Genomic DNA, 17453 nt, shown 5'->3' with positions numbered 1-17453 from the left:
ACGAAAGTCAGAATTTTTATAGTTGTTAAAGTAATTTTAAAATTTTCTCTTAATTTTTGTTTAAAACTTTCAGAAATTTAAAGTTTTTGTTGTACTTTTTATCTAAATTTTTGTTTAAAACTTTCAGAATTACCAAGGTTTTGTTGTGATTTTTGTATTTTATTTACATTTTTTTATAACAAGTCAGAATTTTATAGTTGTTGATGTAATTTCTACATTTTCTGTTAATTTTTGTCAAAAAGTCAGAATTACCAAGTTTACGTTTTAATTTGGCTTGTTATCTAAATATTTGATAAGTTAATTTCCCAGTTTTCATTGTAATTTTTACATTTTCTCTGAACTTTTGTTTAAATTTTTCAGAAATTTTAAGTTTTTGTTGCAATTTTTACTTTTTATCTGAATTTTTGTTAGAAACATTGAGAATTGTGAAGCTCGTGTTGTAATTTTTACCTTTTCTCTGAATTTGTTAAAAAAAGTCAGAATTTCCAGTTATTATTTTAATTATTTTTTTATTTTTTGTTAACAAAAGTCAGAATTTGCAGGTTTTTGTTGTTATTTTTACATTTTCTCAGAATTTTTGTTACAAAAAGTGAGAATTTCAGAGAAAAAGTAAAAAATTACAACAAAAAAATTCTAAATTCAGATTTTTTAAACAAACAAATCAGAGAAATTATTATTAGATGTAAAAATGCAAATGAAAAAAACAGCTTTAACCTCATAACTGCAGGCTATATTTTATCATTTTGATAGTCGCATTTATTTTTAAATGAGTTAATTTGTGTATTAGAAACGGGCTTCCACATGCGTGAGATTCACATGAGCTGAGATTCTTCAGGTTGCATAGCAGAAAACAAAGAGCATTAAATGAATGTGTTTCTGTTCCCCATCACAATCAGAAAGAAAAGATTCATCCAAAGCAGCTTCTGACAAATAGCTTTACCACCATGGGGATAATATATATATTTATATATCTCTCTTTCTCTTTCCAAAAACACCAGACTCTTTACAATATAAAAAATATATCAGACGTAGAAGCGAAGAGCCGGCTGCTATATATGTGACTCTTGATGATACACCTTACGTTCATAAAAAAGCGTCTCCATATTCATCACTTCACACTCGCTGAGTCTCCGAGACGTCGCAGTGTCTGTAATCACTGGCGATACACACACACACACACACACACACACACACACACACACAATATCACTCCAAATAAATTAAAACAAGTCTCCAAACATTGGCCATGCTGCTTCCATTAATCACAAGGCAAAAAGAGGAGGAAAAACCCAACGCAAAAATCACAATCCAGGGCAATGAAAACGCTGACGTACTGTTATTATAAAGTCCCCAAAAACTGAAGGATAAAAAAATAATGTTCTGTTTTAAAGATGAGCGAAGAGAAGAAGACAAGTCACTGAGAGATGTTCAAATTTAGGAATTAAATAATAATAATAATAATAACAATAATAATATCAGACTGAGAAGATATTGACAATATTTTGGGATGGTAAAATTAGAGTTTGGAGAAAATAAAAAAATTAAATTGAACTAATTTGGAAATGACAGAGATAGAGAAATAGATGGATAGAGTGATAGACAGATAGAAAGAGATATAGATAGATGGAGAGAGATAGATATAGACAGATAGAAGGATAGATAGATAGATAGACGGATAGATAGATAGACGGATAGATAGATAGATGGATAGACGGATAGATGGATAGACAGATAGATAGATGGATGGATAGACGGATAGATAAATAGATAGACGGATAGATGGATAGACAGATAGATAGATGGATGGATAGACGGATAGATAAATAGATAGACGGATAGATGGATAGACAGATAGATAGATGGATGGATGGATAGATGGATACATAGACGAATAGACGGATAGATAGACGAATAAATAGAGGGATAGATAGACAGATGGATAAACAAATAGATGGACAGAGTAAAAAGGAAGTGAGATATTGAAGTAGTTAACAGAATAAATCTAGAATTGTAAGATGTTAACTCAATTCTAATGAACTGAATCAATAATCTGATGCTGACAGAAGCATAACTGAGATAAACTCAATCCAAACAGTCAAAACTGCAAGAGATTACAGGAATTCAACACAATTAAAAGTCAGTAATGTGTAATTATTACAGATCTGCAAGAGCTAAAAATGCCAATTAGCTCCTGCAATCCAGGACAGAGGAAAACTGATTATTATTGATATTAATGCTATTATTATTATTATTATTATTGATATTAATGCTATTATTATTATTGATATTATTATTATTATTATTATTATTATGTTGTTTTTGTTGTTGTTTAATCCCCAAACCTCAAGGGAAAATCTGTTTTGTTAAACAGGTCGGAGAACAGAAGAAAAGCAGAAGTCAGAATTGTGAGATTTGAGCAAAATTTCTGAGATGCAAATTTAGAGTTTGGAGAAAAGAAATAAAAACAGCAACTTCTGGACTTCTGAGATGGAGAGAGAGAAAGAGGAGAGGAACAATGAGTGAGAAAGAGAAAGAAGAGAGAGAGAGAGAGAGAAAGAGGAGAGGAACAATGAGTGAGAAAGAGAAAGAAGAGAGAGAGAGAGAGAGAGAAAGAGAGAAAAAATCTGAAGAATAAAATAAAATAAATAAATAATAATAAAAAGACAGAGTCTGGGATGAAAGTGTCCGTGCGGTTTAAACAAGCGACAAGGCAAAAAAAATAATCCCAATGATCTCCTCCAGTCCAGGGCAGAAGAGAAACTGTGATGATGATGATGATGATGATGATGAGGAGGAGTTATTAATCGTGTTTCTTTAATCCTCAAAGCTGCAGGATAAAACCGGCCGGAGGACAGAAGAGTTAAAAACAAGAGGGAGAAGCAGGAGCGCAAAAACACTGCTGTGAGTCTCTGAACGCCTCCGTCTGGACCAGCGCACGCGTCTGTGTGAGTGTGTGTGTGTGTGTGTGTGTGTGTGTGCGCATGTGAGGATAGAAGACAGCACAATCTTCACACACTCTTCTGTGTCCGCTGCAGATTCTCCCGCCGGTTCTTCAGCGTCACCGAAACTCGTATATAGGCACACTGTGTTCTGGGACGTGCGTCAGGTTTAAAGACTGATACCTGAAAACACAACAATCATACAGATATTAATAATATTAATAATACTTATTTACTTTCATATCGCGCTCTTCTGGACACTCAAAGCGCTTTACACACTTATGGGGTGAGTCTCCTTATCCAGCACCAGTGTGCAACATCCACCAGCGCCAGACCACGCACCAGCCGATTGGTGGAGAGCAGACAGAGTGAAGAAGCCAATTACAATATGGGGATGGTTAGGAGGCCATGATGGGCAAATTTAGCCAGGATGTCGGGATATTTAAAGCCCACAGAGAGTCAGGAGCTCGCTTTAACATCTCACTATCCTTCTTTCATCTTTACTAGCAGGTACAGCACTAAATGACTAATATATAGACCGTGTTAATAGCAGAGCTGTGTGTGTTGTGGGAATGTACCATTCTGAGCTCCTGTGGTAGTAATATCCCTCTATGGTGGCTGTAGACTTCTGGAAACAGATGTAGTAGAAGCCAGCGAAGGAAGCACCGCTGATGTCTTTAATCGTGTGATCAGGAACTAGAAACTGCTCCTGAAGCAAAAACACACATTCATTGAGCAGTTTTGTTCATTATTAACACGCATTTCAGGATATTTCTTTAATATACAGACTTCTGAATATGTGTTTTACAGTTTTGTTGTGAATGTTGGAAGAGCAATGGGTTAAAGCACATTTAACGTCACTCTACAAGCTTTGGGAGCATTTACAGATATAATAAATAAACCACAATATTGTAGTGTAACCATGAAGCCATCATGACTATATCTCATTTGAAAGTCGATCGATATTACTGAGCAGTTATTTATTGATATGTAACAAGGCTACTTAGAGTTGTAAAGCATTACTTTGCTACAGCAATCTGCATTTACACATTTTTAAGGTGTTTTTAAGAGGATTAATTCAAATAAAATATCACCAAACTATTTCAGAACTTGATGTCTACTTTACAAATATTGTCAAAAGCATGAAAAAAAAGGTTCATCAAAAACATAGGGGGCGCCCTTGTATGGTTATCAATGTAAACAGGTTGTGGTCATATCTGGTACTGCAGACAAACTAAATCTTACTTGAAGCCAAATTTTATGCACACACACGCAAGCACACACACACACAATATGTATATATATGTGTATATATATATATATATATATATATATGTGTATATATATATATATATATATATATATATATATATATATATATATATATATATATATATATAAAACAAATGTAAACAATGTTTATTTTGTGATGTCAAATGATTAATTGCAATTAAATTCATCCGAAATAAAAGCTTGTATTTACATAATATATGTCAACTCTGTGTCAAAATATTGTGCATATATAAATAAAAATAAACAAAAAACTTTACACACACATACACAAACATATATACGTATATATACACACACACACACACACACACATATATACGTTTATATACATGTGTGTGTGTGTGTGTATATACATATTTCCTGCTTGTTATCAAAATATTTCATAAATATAACAAGAGGTATTATTATTATTATTATTATTACAAATTAATGTTAAAACCTCTATCATAACATTATTTATTAATAAGTGACTCTTTTTGGATTCTCGGAAGCTATAGAAATTAAAAATATACGTTTGGGGCCATTGTTTTTGTTTACATCCTTCAAAATGGTCATATATATATATATATATATATATATATATATATATATATATATATATATAAAGTGTTTTCATTATACGCTTTCATGTCACTTCTGACCCCAAACAGCTTTAAATAATAAGTTACAGCTTACCTTCCACCGCATGAAGACATAATCACTACTCTTAAGTTCCTCATAGTCGAAATCATCTGAATTAAAGCTCTTTGCATACTGATAAAACGCCTGAAACTTCCCCTGAAAGACAAGAACAGCACATTCAGCAGATCAGCTTCCACATTACAGTTATGGCACATAATGATTCATAATTATGACGTGTGTGTGTGTGTGTGTGGCATTGATTATACACATTATTATTATTATTACCCAGTGTTTTCTGTCCACATCCTCGTCTGCATCCCATTTCCTGGTTAAAAATGGCCGTTTTTTGCTAATGATCTCCCCAGCGAAAAATGTAGTGAGAGTGGGATATTCCTGAAGAGAGAACGAGCAGATTCAGATGTGTGTGTGTGTGTGTGTGTGTGTGTGTGTGTGTATAGATAAAAGTGAAATACAATAATATGATATTAAAGAGCACCCATTTTGCAGAAATCACCTTTATGTGGGGTTTAATCCCAGGTGTGTGTCAGCAGTGTGTGAGTATCTCCAGCCTCTAATGCTCAACATGAATTAATTGTGTTTGTTCTAATCAGACTTGATGAAGAAACACTTTGATTAGCATTCTTCCTTTGTACGTGTCATCAGAGGGGGAAAGCCCCGCCCACTAGTGCCCACGTCTCCCTCATTAGCATAAACAGCAGCCCTGAGTGAGAAGCAGCCGTCTGTCCATTAGCCAATAGAATGTTTGAATCTGTCGTTAAGGTGATGCACATGTTTGTAGCTCCGCCCTCTTTTGAAAAGAACACAATCTTATCTGAATTTAAAGCAACAGTCACCAAAACACCCCTTAAGTACTATGCAAATGAGGAAGAGATGGGCAATAGTGGGCGGGGCTTTCCCCCTCTGATGACACGTACAAAGGGAGAATGTCAATCAAAGTGTTTCTTCATCAAGTCTGATTAGAACAAACACAATTAATACATGTTGAGCATTAGAGACTGGATATACTCACACATTGCTGATAGACACACACACACACACTACTGGGTTTAAACCCCTTACTAAAGTGATTTCTGCACAACAGATGCTCTTTAAATGAAGAGTCTCTCTCACCTCCGTCAGGCCTTTGATCTTCAGGTATCCGCACAGGTACGAGTCCTCCATGGTCACGTGCTGCAGATCCAGAGCACAGACTATTATTAAACGCACTTCACAAATGTGGGTCAGCGCAGAACACGTTCAGCAGATATCAGTCAAGGAGATAATCTGAGCTCAAACATCCAAATCTGCCATCAAATCACCCTACTCCACTTCAACAGAGACTCGGGTTCATACTGATTGATTATTACTAGGCCGGTCACAACAATCAATATCTCACACTGACGACGTTTACATGGACATCAGTAATCGAATTATTTGCTTTAATCTAATGAAGATAATAATAAGATTAAGGCGTTTACATTTTGAATGCCCCTTTCATGATCTCCTTTTACATGTTATAGCACATAAATTGATTAACGTCATCGTGTCACCGCGCTATCCACGTTTCCTCCAGAGTTTCATGTAATTTCAGGTGTTTCAGTTTTAATTTGTGGACTTTAACTGCAGTTTGGCACTTTCACTTTCATTCAGGAACATTTCCTGCATGCCCACCTGACAAACGAGATATTGGATGCGAGTATGAACTGCTGGAAGAGTGTAGTTTTAATGGAGTTTAATGGAAAAAACCCTCCGCATTTCATGATGCAGGTGTCTGTGGTCTTCACTGTCTCTGTAGGTGCAGATAATAGTGTCAGACACCAGTGTATGGACTATACTGTCGCAAAACATGGTGAAAAGTCCTACATGATGGTTATAATTTGACTGCGGTGTTTACATGTCTGTACTGCACCTCAATAACGAGACTAAAATCAGCAAACTCCACAAGTCTTAATTCATTTGCAAAACATAATAAAATAAAGAACAATGATAAAATATCAACAACAGTAGTGTTGCGTTAGCTGGCTTTTAAAACATTTTAGAATTAATTAAAATATTTAGAAATATAGAAAAATTAGCCAAATTTTAATAATGAAACGTCGTCTACTACTACTATTAATAATAATATAATAATAATATTGGTGTCACGGTGGCGCAGTAGGTTGATTGTATATACCAAGAAACAAACTTCACTTCAGACTTTCGTAGTTTACAGTCTTGTCAGTGACCTAACTAAACAACATGTGGATATCAAAACCTATTTTGTACACTGCCTGGTGCCTACCTGCTAACACATTATTTTGAAGACTTAATAGTCTCACAATAGTAAGCTGTCTACTTCATTTAGGTCTCAATACCTACCTAGTGTGCTGCTAAGAAACAAACAAACATTATTTTAGGGCCTCATAGTCTCACAACCTAAAAAACTGTCCAGCAAGACAACATTTAGGTCTCAATGCCTACTTAGTAGGCTACTGATTGAATCATTACCTAGCTAGTACACTGCTTAAGTCACCTGCAATCTTTATTACAGCTTTATAAACATCTAAACTCAGAATCTCCCTAGCAGGTTGTATATACCAAGAAACAAACACCATTATTTTGAAGACTTAATAGTCTCACAATAGTAAGCTGTCTACTTCATTTAGGTCTCAATGCCTACCTAGTGTGCTGCTAAGAAACAAACATTATTTTAGGGCCTCATAGTCTCACAACCTGAAAAACTGTCTAGCAAGACAACATTTAGGTCTCAATGCCTACTTAGTAGGCTACTAACTGAATCATTACATAGCTAGTACACTGCTTAAGTCACCTACAATCTTTATTACAGCTTTATAAACATCTAAACTTACTTAATAGTCTCACAATACTAAGATGTCTACTTTATTTAGGTCTCAATACCTACCTAGTGTGCTGCTAAGACAGCAGTTTGGTCTCAATACCTACTTGGTAGGCTACCTTCAAACAACCAATCGTTTTGGAAATCAAGTCTTACGACCTACTCTATTACCTAGCTAGCACACTACCCAAGTCACCTATAAACTAACAGCACTGTTGAGTTTTATAATCTTACAACCTATACATGTCTAAATTGAGGTAAAGTTGGTTTTACATTCGCAAAATTATTCAGTGACAACTTTTAGGTCTTAATACCTACTTAGTAGGCTATTGACTGAAACATTACCTAGTTAGTAGTATACTAAATTACGTAAATTGCCTACAATCTTCATTATAAACAGCATTTTGACCTTAGAATCTCCCTAACAGGCTGTACACACCAAGAAACAAACGTCACTTCAGACTTTCGTAGTTTCACAACATGTGGAAGTCAAAGCCTAGTTACTTCAGTCTTGACTACGTGGACTGCATTTTGAACTCAAACAGCACAGCCTCAGAGCTGCCTAGTGAGCTGTCTATCCAGGCAGCAGAGAGTAGGAAGCTCACCGTTCACGAACACCCAGCTCACTGGCGTAAAACTGGCTTTCTATTCACACATTCAGACTTTCTCCTTATTAATATGGTTTCAAAATGTAGATTCAAGAACTCTAAATAGAGAAATCATATTCAGCAGCCAATGACTATCAAAGCACAGCATATTTTACAATCACAGTCAATTAAATCGCGTTCCCCAATGTTTAAAGCAGCGTGGTAAACAATATAGGCAGTGTGTCACAAGCTGTCACTGAGCGAATGTGCGAATATAAAACCAACTTTACCCGAGTCAACCAGCACAGCCTCAGAGCCTAGTGAGCTGTCTATCTAGGGAGCAGTTCTGGACATCTGGTGTCCACTAACACCCACCAAGTGCTCACCTGCAGAACCACCTCCACATCGTAGGAGTTCCCTTTGCTCTTCTGGTGTCCGCGGAACCGGGAGCCGCTGTAGAGCAGGGAGGTGCTGACGCCGGGCTGGCGCGTGTTGATCGGCGGGGGCGGAATAAGCGAGGCCGAGGCTGAGCAGGCCGCAGAAGGGCCCGGGCGGCAAGCGGTGCGGACCGGCATGCTGGATCTCTTCTGCGGGGCCCGAGCAGCGAAGCGTCGCGTCTGTGCGCCGCTGGACCAGGAGAAAACACGACGCTTCACCGCGCGGCGCGTCAGTTTACAAGCTTCTCCCGCAGGACGCGCGGTTACGTCCCTCACAGCAGAACGAAGGCGCTCAACGGAGAGTCATGTGAATCAGCACGCTATTCTCTGATTGGATGTTAGACGCCGAGTATAAAATGACGCTGGGTTCTCATTGGCTGCCTGCTGAAAAGCATGATGGGCTTTGTAGTTGTGATAGAAATGTGGAGAATCGTAAATGTTCTAGAAGTGACAGCTGTTTGTTTAGTGTGACTTTAAAACACAAAAGAGCGTCAATCAGTATATTCAAGAATGTAAGTCCTGTTAGCTTAACATAACGTTTCACATACATTTAATACTCTTCATTAAATATGTGTACATAGACATCACATATATGATATGTAACTGCAGGTTAACTGTTTATATATACTAACTTTAACTGTTAAAAGCTATTAGTTACCAGTTAATTAGCTAAAGTTACTATTAACTAATAAAGTTATGGTAACTACTAACCTCAACTTTTCTGATTTTGACAGTAATGCAGTAGTTGTTTATTTTTATTTACACTTTAAGTCCTGATTGAGTACATTTTGTAGTAAAGTAACTATATATTTGGCAAAAGGTTTAGCTGTGGTAGTTGTGTTTTCTGTGTATTTATTTGAGAAATGTCCTTTTATGTACAACTCTCCTCCTCATCACACTAATGGAGCTTCTGCAACACTCACACATCTCTGGAGATGGCAGCATTGCAGAGTACAAAACTACCTAAAACATGTTCAAATAGAAATGAAGGCATCATCTTCATTTTATATCAGATTTTAATAAACAAAAACAATTCATATCAGCAAACATATCATATTGTTCATACATTATATTGATAATTTCTCTTTCTCTCTGTCTGATGAATGTGTTAATGCTGCTCAGGTAGTGTCAGGTCCTCCAGTTCGTCCTTCACAAAGTGAATGTAGTTTTGTATTTCTGAGATGCGCTTGCGATTCCTCTTCACCTCTTCATCTTGTATCTGTACACAGAAAAGAAAAAGATTTGATCCAATATTTACATTTAATTCACTAATAAAAGCGTTCTATATATAATATAATACAAAATAATATAATTAATCTTTGCCCAGCACTAAATATAATACAGTAACCGATGGTATAAAGCCTGGTAGTGTTTAAGTAGCGAGTGCGTGTGACTGACCTCTGTGACCAGGCGTTCGAACCAGCTGTTTGTTTGTGTGACCAGCTTGTCTTCTCTGTTATCGATCTTCATCAGGTGCGTGTCGTGTGAAGCGCTCGCTGCGTTGATCACCGTGTCTTTATCTACTAACAGCTTCAGCACAGAACATGATCATCAACACACACACACACACACACACACACGCACGCACGCACACACACACACACACACACACACACACACACACACACACACACACACACACACACACACACACACACACACTCTCAAACAGACAATAATCATCATTACACACACACAAAACTCTAGCTATTAGTTATTAAACCGACATATAATCACACACTGTTCCTAAAATATGCAAATAAATTAACATATTCTGCACATTTAGCAACACAATTATATTTTCCAGCACTTTATCCAATATTTAAGCCTTGAAAACAGCACTTGAACAAACCCCGAGTTAATTACCATCTCATGAATATTCATAACAGATCAACACATTGTGAATAATTGAGCCGCTTTCCCCTCACCATGGCCAGATCATCCGGGATCTCCTCTTCAAGCTCATTCTTGAGGACTTTCTCCAGCGTTTCCAGGCCGATCTCCAGCTGCTGTTCATGGTGCTGGTTCTCCAGATCTCTGCACTGCGCAAACGTGTGCCGCACGGTTAAAGAAGACGCTCTTACACGGGAGAAATATGCTTTTATATTCATATGGACGTGGTTGATCAAGGATATATCCCCTGCACAAACTCAACGAAGCCTCCGACCATCTCTAAGATATTCCTCTCAAAGTCTTTGAAGACGTCCTTTAAAAACAGAGAATTCTGTGAGTGTACAGAGATATAATGTAGTCCATGTATAGATCTGCTTTAATAATCCGTCTCTACATCCTTTAAAATAAATTTCTCTTCCACAAAACTTCTGAAGTTCTTAAATGAAGAGGGATTCTCTAGTAACTCTAGTTTAAGACCTTTTCACACTAAATAGGAAAAGCAAACTGTTTAAAACACAATTAACAACTTATAAATGACTTAAATCCTCGCTGATATCCTTACCTAACGCACTATTAGCTCCTCCCTAAAGACGATTAGCTCCACCCTAAATACGTATCTAAGTACGTATACTACATACCTAAAGCACTGATAGCTACACACTAAATGACTGATAGCTCCGCCCTAAAGCACTGATAGCTCCACCCTAAAATGATGATAGCTCCGCCCTAAAGCACTAATAGCTCCACCCTAAAATGCTGATAGCTCCGCCTTAAATGACTGTTAGCTCCACTCTAAAAGACTGATAGCACCACCCTAAATGACTGATAGCCACTCCTTGAAGCACTTCTAGCTCCGCCCCAAAGAACTGATAGCCCCACCCTAAAGGACTGATAGCGCTGCCCTAATGAATGGACAGCCCAACCCTAAAACACTGATAGCCCTACCCTAAATAACTGATAGCTCCACCCTAAATGACTGATAGCCCCACCCTAAATTACTGATAGCTCCACCTTAAATTACTGATCCCTCCGCCTTAAATGGCAGATAGCTCCACTCTAAATGACTGACAGTCCTGCCCTAAATCACTGATAGCTCCACCCTAAATCACTTATAGCTCCACCCAAAATCACTGATAGCTCCACCCTAAATCACTGATAGCTCCACCCTAAATCTTTGATAGCTCCACCCTAAATCACTGATAGCTCCACCCTAAATCACTGATAGCTCCACCCTAAATCACTGATAGCTCCACCCTAAATCACTGATAGCTCCGCCCCAAATTACTGATAGCTCCACCCTAAATCACGGATAGCTCCACCCTAAATCACTGATAGCTCCGCCCTAAATTACTGATAGCTCCGCCCTAAATCACTGATAGCTCCGCCCTAAATCACTGATAGCTCCACCCTAAATCACGGATATCCCGGCCCTAAAGGACTGATAGCCCCACCCTAAATTACTGATAGCACCGCCCTAAATGACTGATAGCTCTGCCCTAAAGACTGATAGTCCCGACCCAAGCACTGAAGAACAGATAGCTCCACCCTAAATCTCTGACCTCCAGTTGGTCCACCAGCTGCAGCTCCAGGCTCATGAGCTGCTCAGACGTGTGTGTGAGCTGCTGACGGCAGACGCTCAGGTGTGTTTCCAGCTCAACAGCATCCCTGATCTGATGCATCTCCGCTGTCTTCTGCAACACACACCGTCAGGCTAAATCTACAGGTGATTTTGTACGTTTAAAGGAAAAACTCCCTTCATTTTGACTCATTATTTAATGAAAACAAGCCTAAATAAACACAGAAATAATAAAAGCTGATCTATAAACTGACCTGTCTCCTGGAGCTCTCGAAGTCGGCTGCGATCTGTGCCGCTTTCTGCTTGTTTTCAGCCACGGCTTCTCGAGAACAGCTGAGGAAAGACTCCACCTCCGCAGACCTCCGAGAATGCTGAGACAAACCAGTGTCAAACATCTGCACACACACAGCCTCCATTCTGCTCCTAAACGTAGAGACGTGTCTGTTAAGGAAAGGGGATTGCTTGGTGTTCTTAAAGCACACATGATATCAAATCTAGCCATATTGACGTTGTCAGCTCGCATTGCTAGTTTAATGCTGAACAATGCACTTCCTGTTTGTTTTGAGTTCTCAGATTAGATCTGTCTGAGGTATTGGGCGTGGCTAACATACTTAACCACGCCCCCTCCAGCTGTCAGTTTTTTCATCAGACAGAATTGGTGTTAGGTTGTAATCACTCTTCCTTTGTTTTTAAGCGTGCGTTATTAAACCATCGCGTTCATTCGTGTGTGTTTTGTTTGTTTAAATATGTGGATAAGGATATTCCTCCAGCAGAGCGTCTACTCCCGGCAGCAGAGCCAGTTTCTCAGCATCAGGATCATCTGCAAACATGCTGTCGAAGAGCTGAGCGCCGTTCAGGTTCTCCACGAATGCGTCCTGGAAAAATATAAACAGTATTTATTCACCAGTGGGACGAACGCTTATCGGGGACGTCCAGAGCTGTGTGCTGTCAACTGTAGATCAAAACTCCCGTGTTTGACATAATCTTAATTAAAACACGAAGAAGGGGCGGGGCATACAGTAGCCCCTCCCCCTTTAAAACAACTAGCCAATAGTGTTTTGTTTTATCACAGCTCTGCCAGTAAGAGTGGTTGAGCTCAAGCGCATCAAATTAACAGCCAATGAGAAGAAGGGGGCGGGGCATGTCAGATACTAGAAAGCATTTGATTGGTCAGAAGATTTGATGAGAAACTGAAGAATCAGGAGACGACAAAAAAATCATTGATCAGAGCTAAAATATGCTAACAGGTATAGCAGCATCATGATAAAACGAGCTAACAGTGTGTTAAACATTATACTGTTTAAACATGTTAGCAACATGCTGAAACAATATGCAGAAAAAGACTGACATACTAGCAGTGTGCTAGAAAATGTAAACAGTGTATTTTAACACATTAGTATGGTGTAACAAACATTTACATTTAGAGCACACTGCTAGTATGTTCTTGTTTTTGTTAACATGTTTAAACATGTTGCTAACATGTTTATATAATGTTTAACACACTGTGAGCTTGTTTTAGCATTATGCTGTTATAACTGTTAGACATGTCAAATGTTTGTTACACCATACTAACATGAAAATATGCTAACAATTATAGTAGCATTATGCTAAAATAAGCTAACAGTGTATTAAATAAAAATAAAAACATGTTAGCAACATGCTAAAACATGTAAAAAATGCCTGAACATGTTAGCAGTGTGTTAAAATATATAAACTGTTTGCTATACTATACTAATGTGCTAAAATATGCTAACAATAATAGAATCATTAAGCTTAATAGAGTGTTTTAAACATTAATAAAACATGTTAACAACATCATTAAACGTGTAGAAAATATACCACAAAATACTAGCAATGTGCTAGAAAATGTAAACAGCATATTTAACCCATTTGCATGTGCTGGTGTTCTTTAAACATGTTGCTAACATGTTTATATAATGTTTAGCACATTGTTAGCTTACTTTAGCATGATTATGATATAAATGTTATCATATTTTAGCACATTAGCATGCTGTAGCAAACAGTTTACTTGTTTTAGCACACTGCTAGCATGTTCTGGTGTTTTTAGCATGTTTACATGTTGCTAACATGTTTATAAAATGTTTATCATACTTAACATCTTTTAGCATGGTGCTGCTATAATTGGTAGAATAGTTTAGCACGTTAATATGATGTTTAATCATAGCTGCATCATACTAAAAGAAGCTAACAGCTAAGTGTTAAACATTATATAAAATGTTAACATGCTACAACATGTATAAAAACACCAGAACATCTTTGCAGTGTGCTAAAACATGCAAACCATTTGTTACAACATACTAATGTGCTAAAAATGCCAACAATTATAGCATAATTATGCTAAATAAAGCTAACATTGTGTTAAACATTATTTAAATATGTTAACAACATCATAAAAGTTGTAAAAAATACACCAGAACTAGCAATGTGCTAGAAAATGTTAACCGTGTATTTTAACACATTAGTATGGTGTAACAAACATTTTAGAGCACACAGCTAGTATGTTCTTGTTGTTTTACATGTTTAAACATGTTGCTAACGATAATGTTTAACACACTGTTAGCTTGGTTTTGCATGATGCTGATGTAATTGTTAGCATAGTTTTGCACATTAGTATAATGTAACAAACTGTTTACATGTTCTGTTGTTTTTAGCATGTTGCTAACATGTTTATATAATGTTTAACACACTGTTAGCTTCGTTTTGCATGATGCTGATGTAATTGTTAGCATAGTTTTGCACATTAGTATAATGTAACAAACTGTTTACATGTTCTGTTGTTTTTAGCATGTTGCTAACATGTTTATAACACGTTTAACACACTGTTAGCTTCGTTTTGCATGATGCTGATGTAATTGTTAGCATAGTTTTGCACATTAGTATAATGTGACAAACTGTTTACATGTTCTGTTGTTTTTAGCATGTTGCTAACATGTTTATAACACGTTTAACACACTGTTAGCTTCGTTTTGCATGATGCTAATGTAATTGTTAGCATAGTTTTGCACATTAGTATAATGCAACAAACTGTTTACATGTTCTGTTGTTTTTAGCATGTTGCTAACATGTTTATAACATGTTTAACACACTGTTAGTATCTTTTAACATGATGCTGCTAGATGCATGGGTAATTTAATAAATAATATAAACAATTATCATTAACTTGGGTCACAGCTGTATGCCTTCTAGCAACAATCCAGAACATGCAAGTGGTATGCTAAAACATGCTAGCAATGTGTTAGCCTTTTAGTGTACTCTGTATCATGATGGTCACCTTGTGCAGCTGAAGCTCTTCATTGCTGATCTTCTGAGCCTCCATCACCTGCTGCTCCTGCAACTCATTCTGACGCATCTCCTCTATAGCGTACTGATACTTAGCATTAGCGGTTTCACGCTATATTTAGAAAAAAAAGAGTTTACTTTAGTGACAGATTTAAAACAGAGCTTAACTGCATCTAAAACTCCACATCTATAATCCTCTTAGTCTACGCTGACGTTATCTTCAGCAGCTCAAACACTCTAATGGCTAATGGACAGACGGCTGCTTCTCACTCAGGGCTGCTGTTTATGCTAATGAGGGAGACATGGACACTAGTGGGCGGGGCTTTCCCCCTCTGATGACACGTACAAAAGGAGAATGTCAATCAAAGTGTTTTTGATTATAACAAATACAATTAAATGAGCATTAGAGGCTGGAGATACACACACACCGCTGACACACACACACACACACACGCACACACACACACACACACACACACACAACTGTGCTTAAAGACAGCATTAAAGTCGTTTAATAGGTGCTCTTCACTCACCGTTTGCTCATCCAGCAGTCTGTAGTCTAGATAAACCAGGTCTGGAAGATATGCGGACACAAATGTCTTGTATCTGTCCTCCTCACAGATGGGGTTTCCCGCTAGGCTGAGGGTGCGTAAGTTCTGAAACTTCCTGAGGTAAATCACCTGCAGGATCAGACATCTGTGTTTGACTCACACTCATTAATCTCCTATTGAGTGTTAATTACTGAACTGCTGATTGTGGTATCCGATTTCCTTGTTGTGATTCATTTCTGAAGCTTCAATCACAATATATATACAGTGAAAGTCAGAATTATTCACCCTCCTTCTGTGTTTCTGTGTGGAGTTTGCATGTTCTCCCCGTGTTGGTGTGGGTTTCCTCCGGGTGCTCCGGATTCCCCCACAGTCCAAACACATGCGCTATAGGGGAATTGATCAACTAAACTGGCCATAGTGTATGAGTGTGTGTGTGTGAGAATTAGTGTGTATGGGTGTTTCCCAGTGATGGGTTGCAGCTGGAAGGGCATCCGCTGTGTAAAACATATGCTGGATAAGTTGGCGGTTCATTCCTCTGTGGCGACCCCTGATTAATAAAGAGACTAAGCTGAAAAGAAACTGAATGAATGAGTTGACAGTTTTTCGTAGGGCCCATGACACCAATATTGTGTTCATTATCACCATATCCTGAATTATTGAAGATCCACACACATCTAGCTGCATGTGTTCTGAGTTTAGTCACATCGTCATGCTTCTGTGATCGCACTATTGTCATTTAATCAATCAAACACTGTATATCTGGCTTACGTTCTCCAGTTGAGTGATGGTGTTGTTCCCGAGAGAGAGGACCTGCAGCTGCTGCAGCGTGTCCAGATTCTCAATGACAGAGATCCGGTTGTTGAAGAAACTCAAATCCTGGAGCTTCACAAGAGTCTGCAGACCTTCAATGAGCTCGATCTGATTAAATGACAGATCTGAGGAGTGTAGGAGATATTTAGACTCTGTCTCTCTCTCTCTCTCACACACACACACACACACACACACACACTCACACTCACCCAGCCAGGTCAGATTGGTGAGGTTTTCTAGTCCTTCTATCCTCTCGATGGCGTTATTATCCAGCTGCAGCTTCGTCAGAGAGCTGAAACTCCACAGGTGATAGATCTTCAGGATGTCTACAAATACAGCACAGTCAATATTATTATTATTATTAAAGGGATAGTCTGTCTATCTATCTATCTATCTATCTATCTATCTATCTATCTATCTATCTATCTGTCTGTCTGTCTGTCTGTCTGTCTGTCTGTCTGTCTGTCTGTCTGTCTGTCTGTCTGTCCGTCCGTCCGTCCGTCCGTCCGTCCGTCCGTCCGTCCTTCCATCCATCCATCCATCCATCCATCCATCCATCTATCTATCTATCTATTTGTCCGTCCATCCATCCATCCGTCCGTCCGTCCGT

The 17453-nt window shown here is 37.9% G+C and overlaps 2 protein-coding genes across 3 annotated transcripts in view; both read right to left on the bottom strand.

Annotated features, from left to right (window-relative positions):
- Positions 1 to 2617: 2617 nt before the first annotated feature.
- gid4 (GID complex subunit 4 homolog) lies at positions 2618 to 9028 on the bottom strand. Its single transcript, XM_056454408.1, has 6 exons — positions 8663 to 9028; positions 5985 to 6044; positions 5139 to 5246; positions 4908 to 5009; positions 3518 to 3648; positions 2618 to 3122 (listed from the first exon to the last, which is right to left on the bottom strand). Exons 1-6 carry the CDS (start codon positions 8849 to 8851, stop codon positions 3059 to 3061), a joined length of 654 nt encoding a protein of 217 aa, XP_056310383.1. The 5' UTR covers positions 8852 to 9028; the 3' UTR covers positions 2618 to 3058.
- A 683-nt stretch (positions 9029 to 9711) lies between these two features.
- Positions 9712 to 17453, bottom strand: part of drc3 (dynein regulatory complex subunit 3) — a 9286-nt gene continuing 1544 nt past the window's right edge. Inside the window, exons 3-13 of one of the 2 annotated variants that reach the window (XM_056452539.1) lie at positions 17053 to 17169; positions 16802 to 16968; positions 16016 to 16162; positions 15475 to 15594; positions 12945 to 13057; positions 12437 to 12611; positions 12166 to 12297; positions 10849 to 10919; positions 10642 to 10765; positions 10112 to 10243; positions 9712 to 9932 (exon numbers count right to left, since the gene is read on the bottom strand). In XM_056452539.1, the coding sequence (XP_056308514.1) occupies positions 9822 to 9932; positions 10112 to 10243; positions 10642 to 10765; positions 10849 to 10919; positions 12166 to 12297; positions 12437 to 12611; positions 12945 to 13057; positions 15475 to 15594; positions 16016 to 16162; positions 16802 to 16968; positions 17053 to 17169 (1409 nt within the window). In that variant the 3' untranslated portion in view covers positions 9712 to 9821. The remainder of the gene's footprint in view (positions 9933 to 10111; positions 10244 to 10641; positions 10766 to 10848; positions 10920 to 12165; positions 12298 to 12436; positions 12612 to 12944; positions 13058 to 15474; positions 15595 to 16015; positions 16163 to 16801; positions 16969 to 17052; positions 17170 to 17453) is intronic. The other variant, XM_056452545.1, reaches the window with a different exon arrangement.

Source organism: Danio aesculapii, chromosome 3 (assembly GCF_903798145.1).
Source record: "Danio aesculapii chromosome 3, fDanAes4.1, whole genome shotgun sequence".
NCBI classification, from domain to species: domain Eukaryota; kingdom Metazoa; phylum Chordata; class Actinopteri; order Cypriniformes; family Danionidae; genus Danio; species Danio aesculapii.
This window is presented reverse-complemented; position numbering and strand designations above follow the sequence as displayed.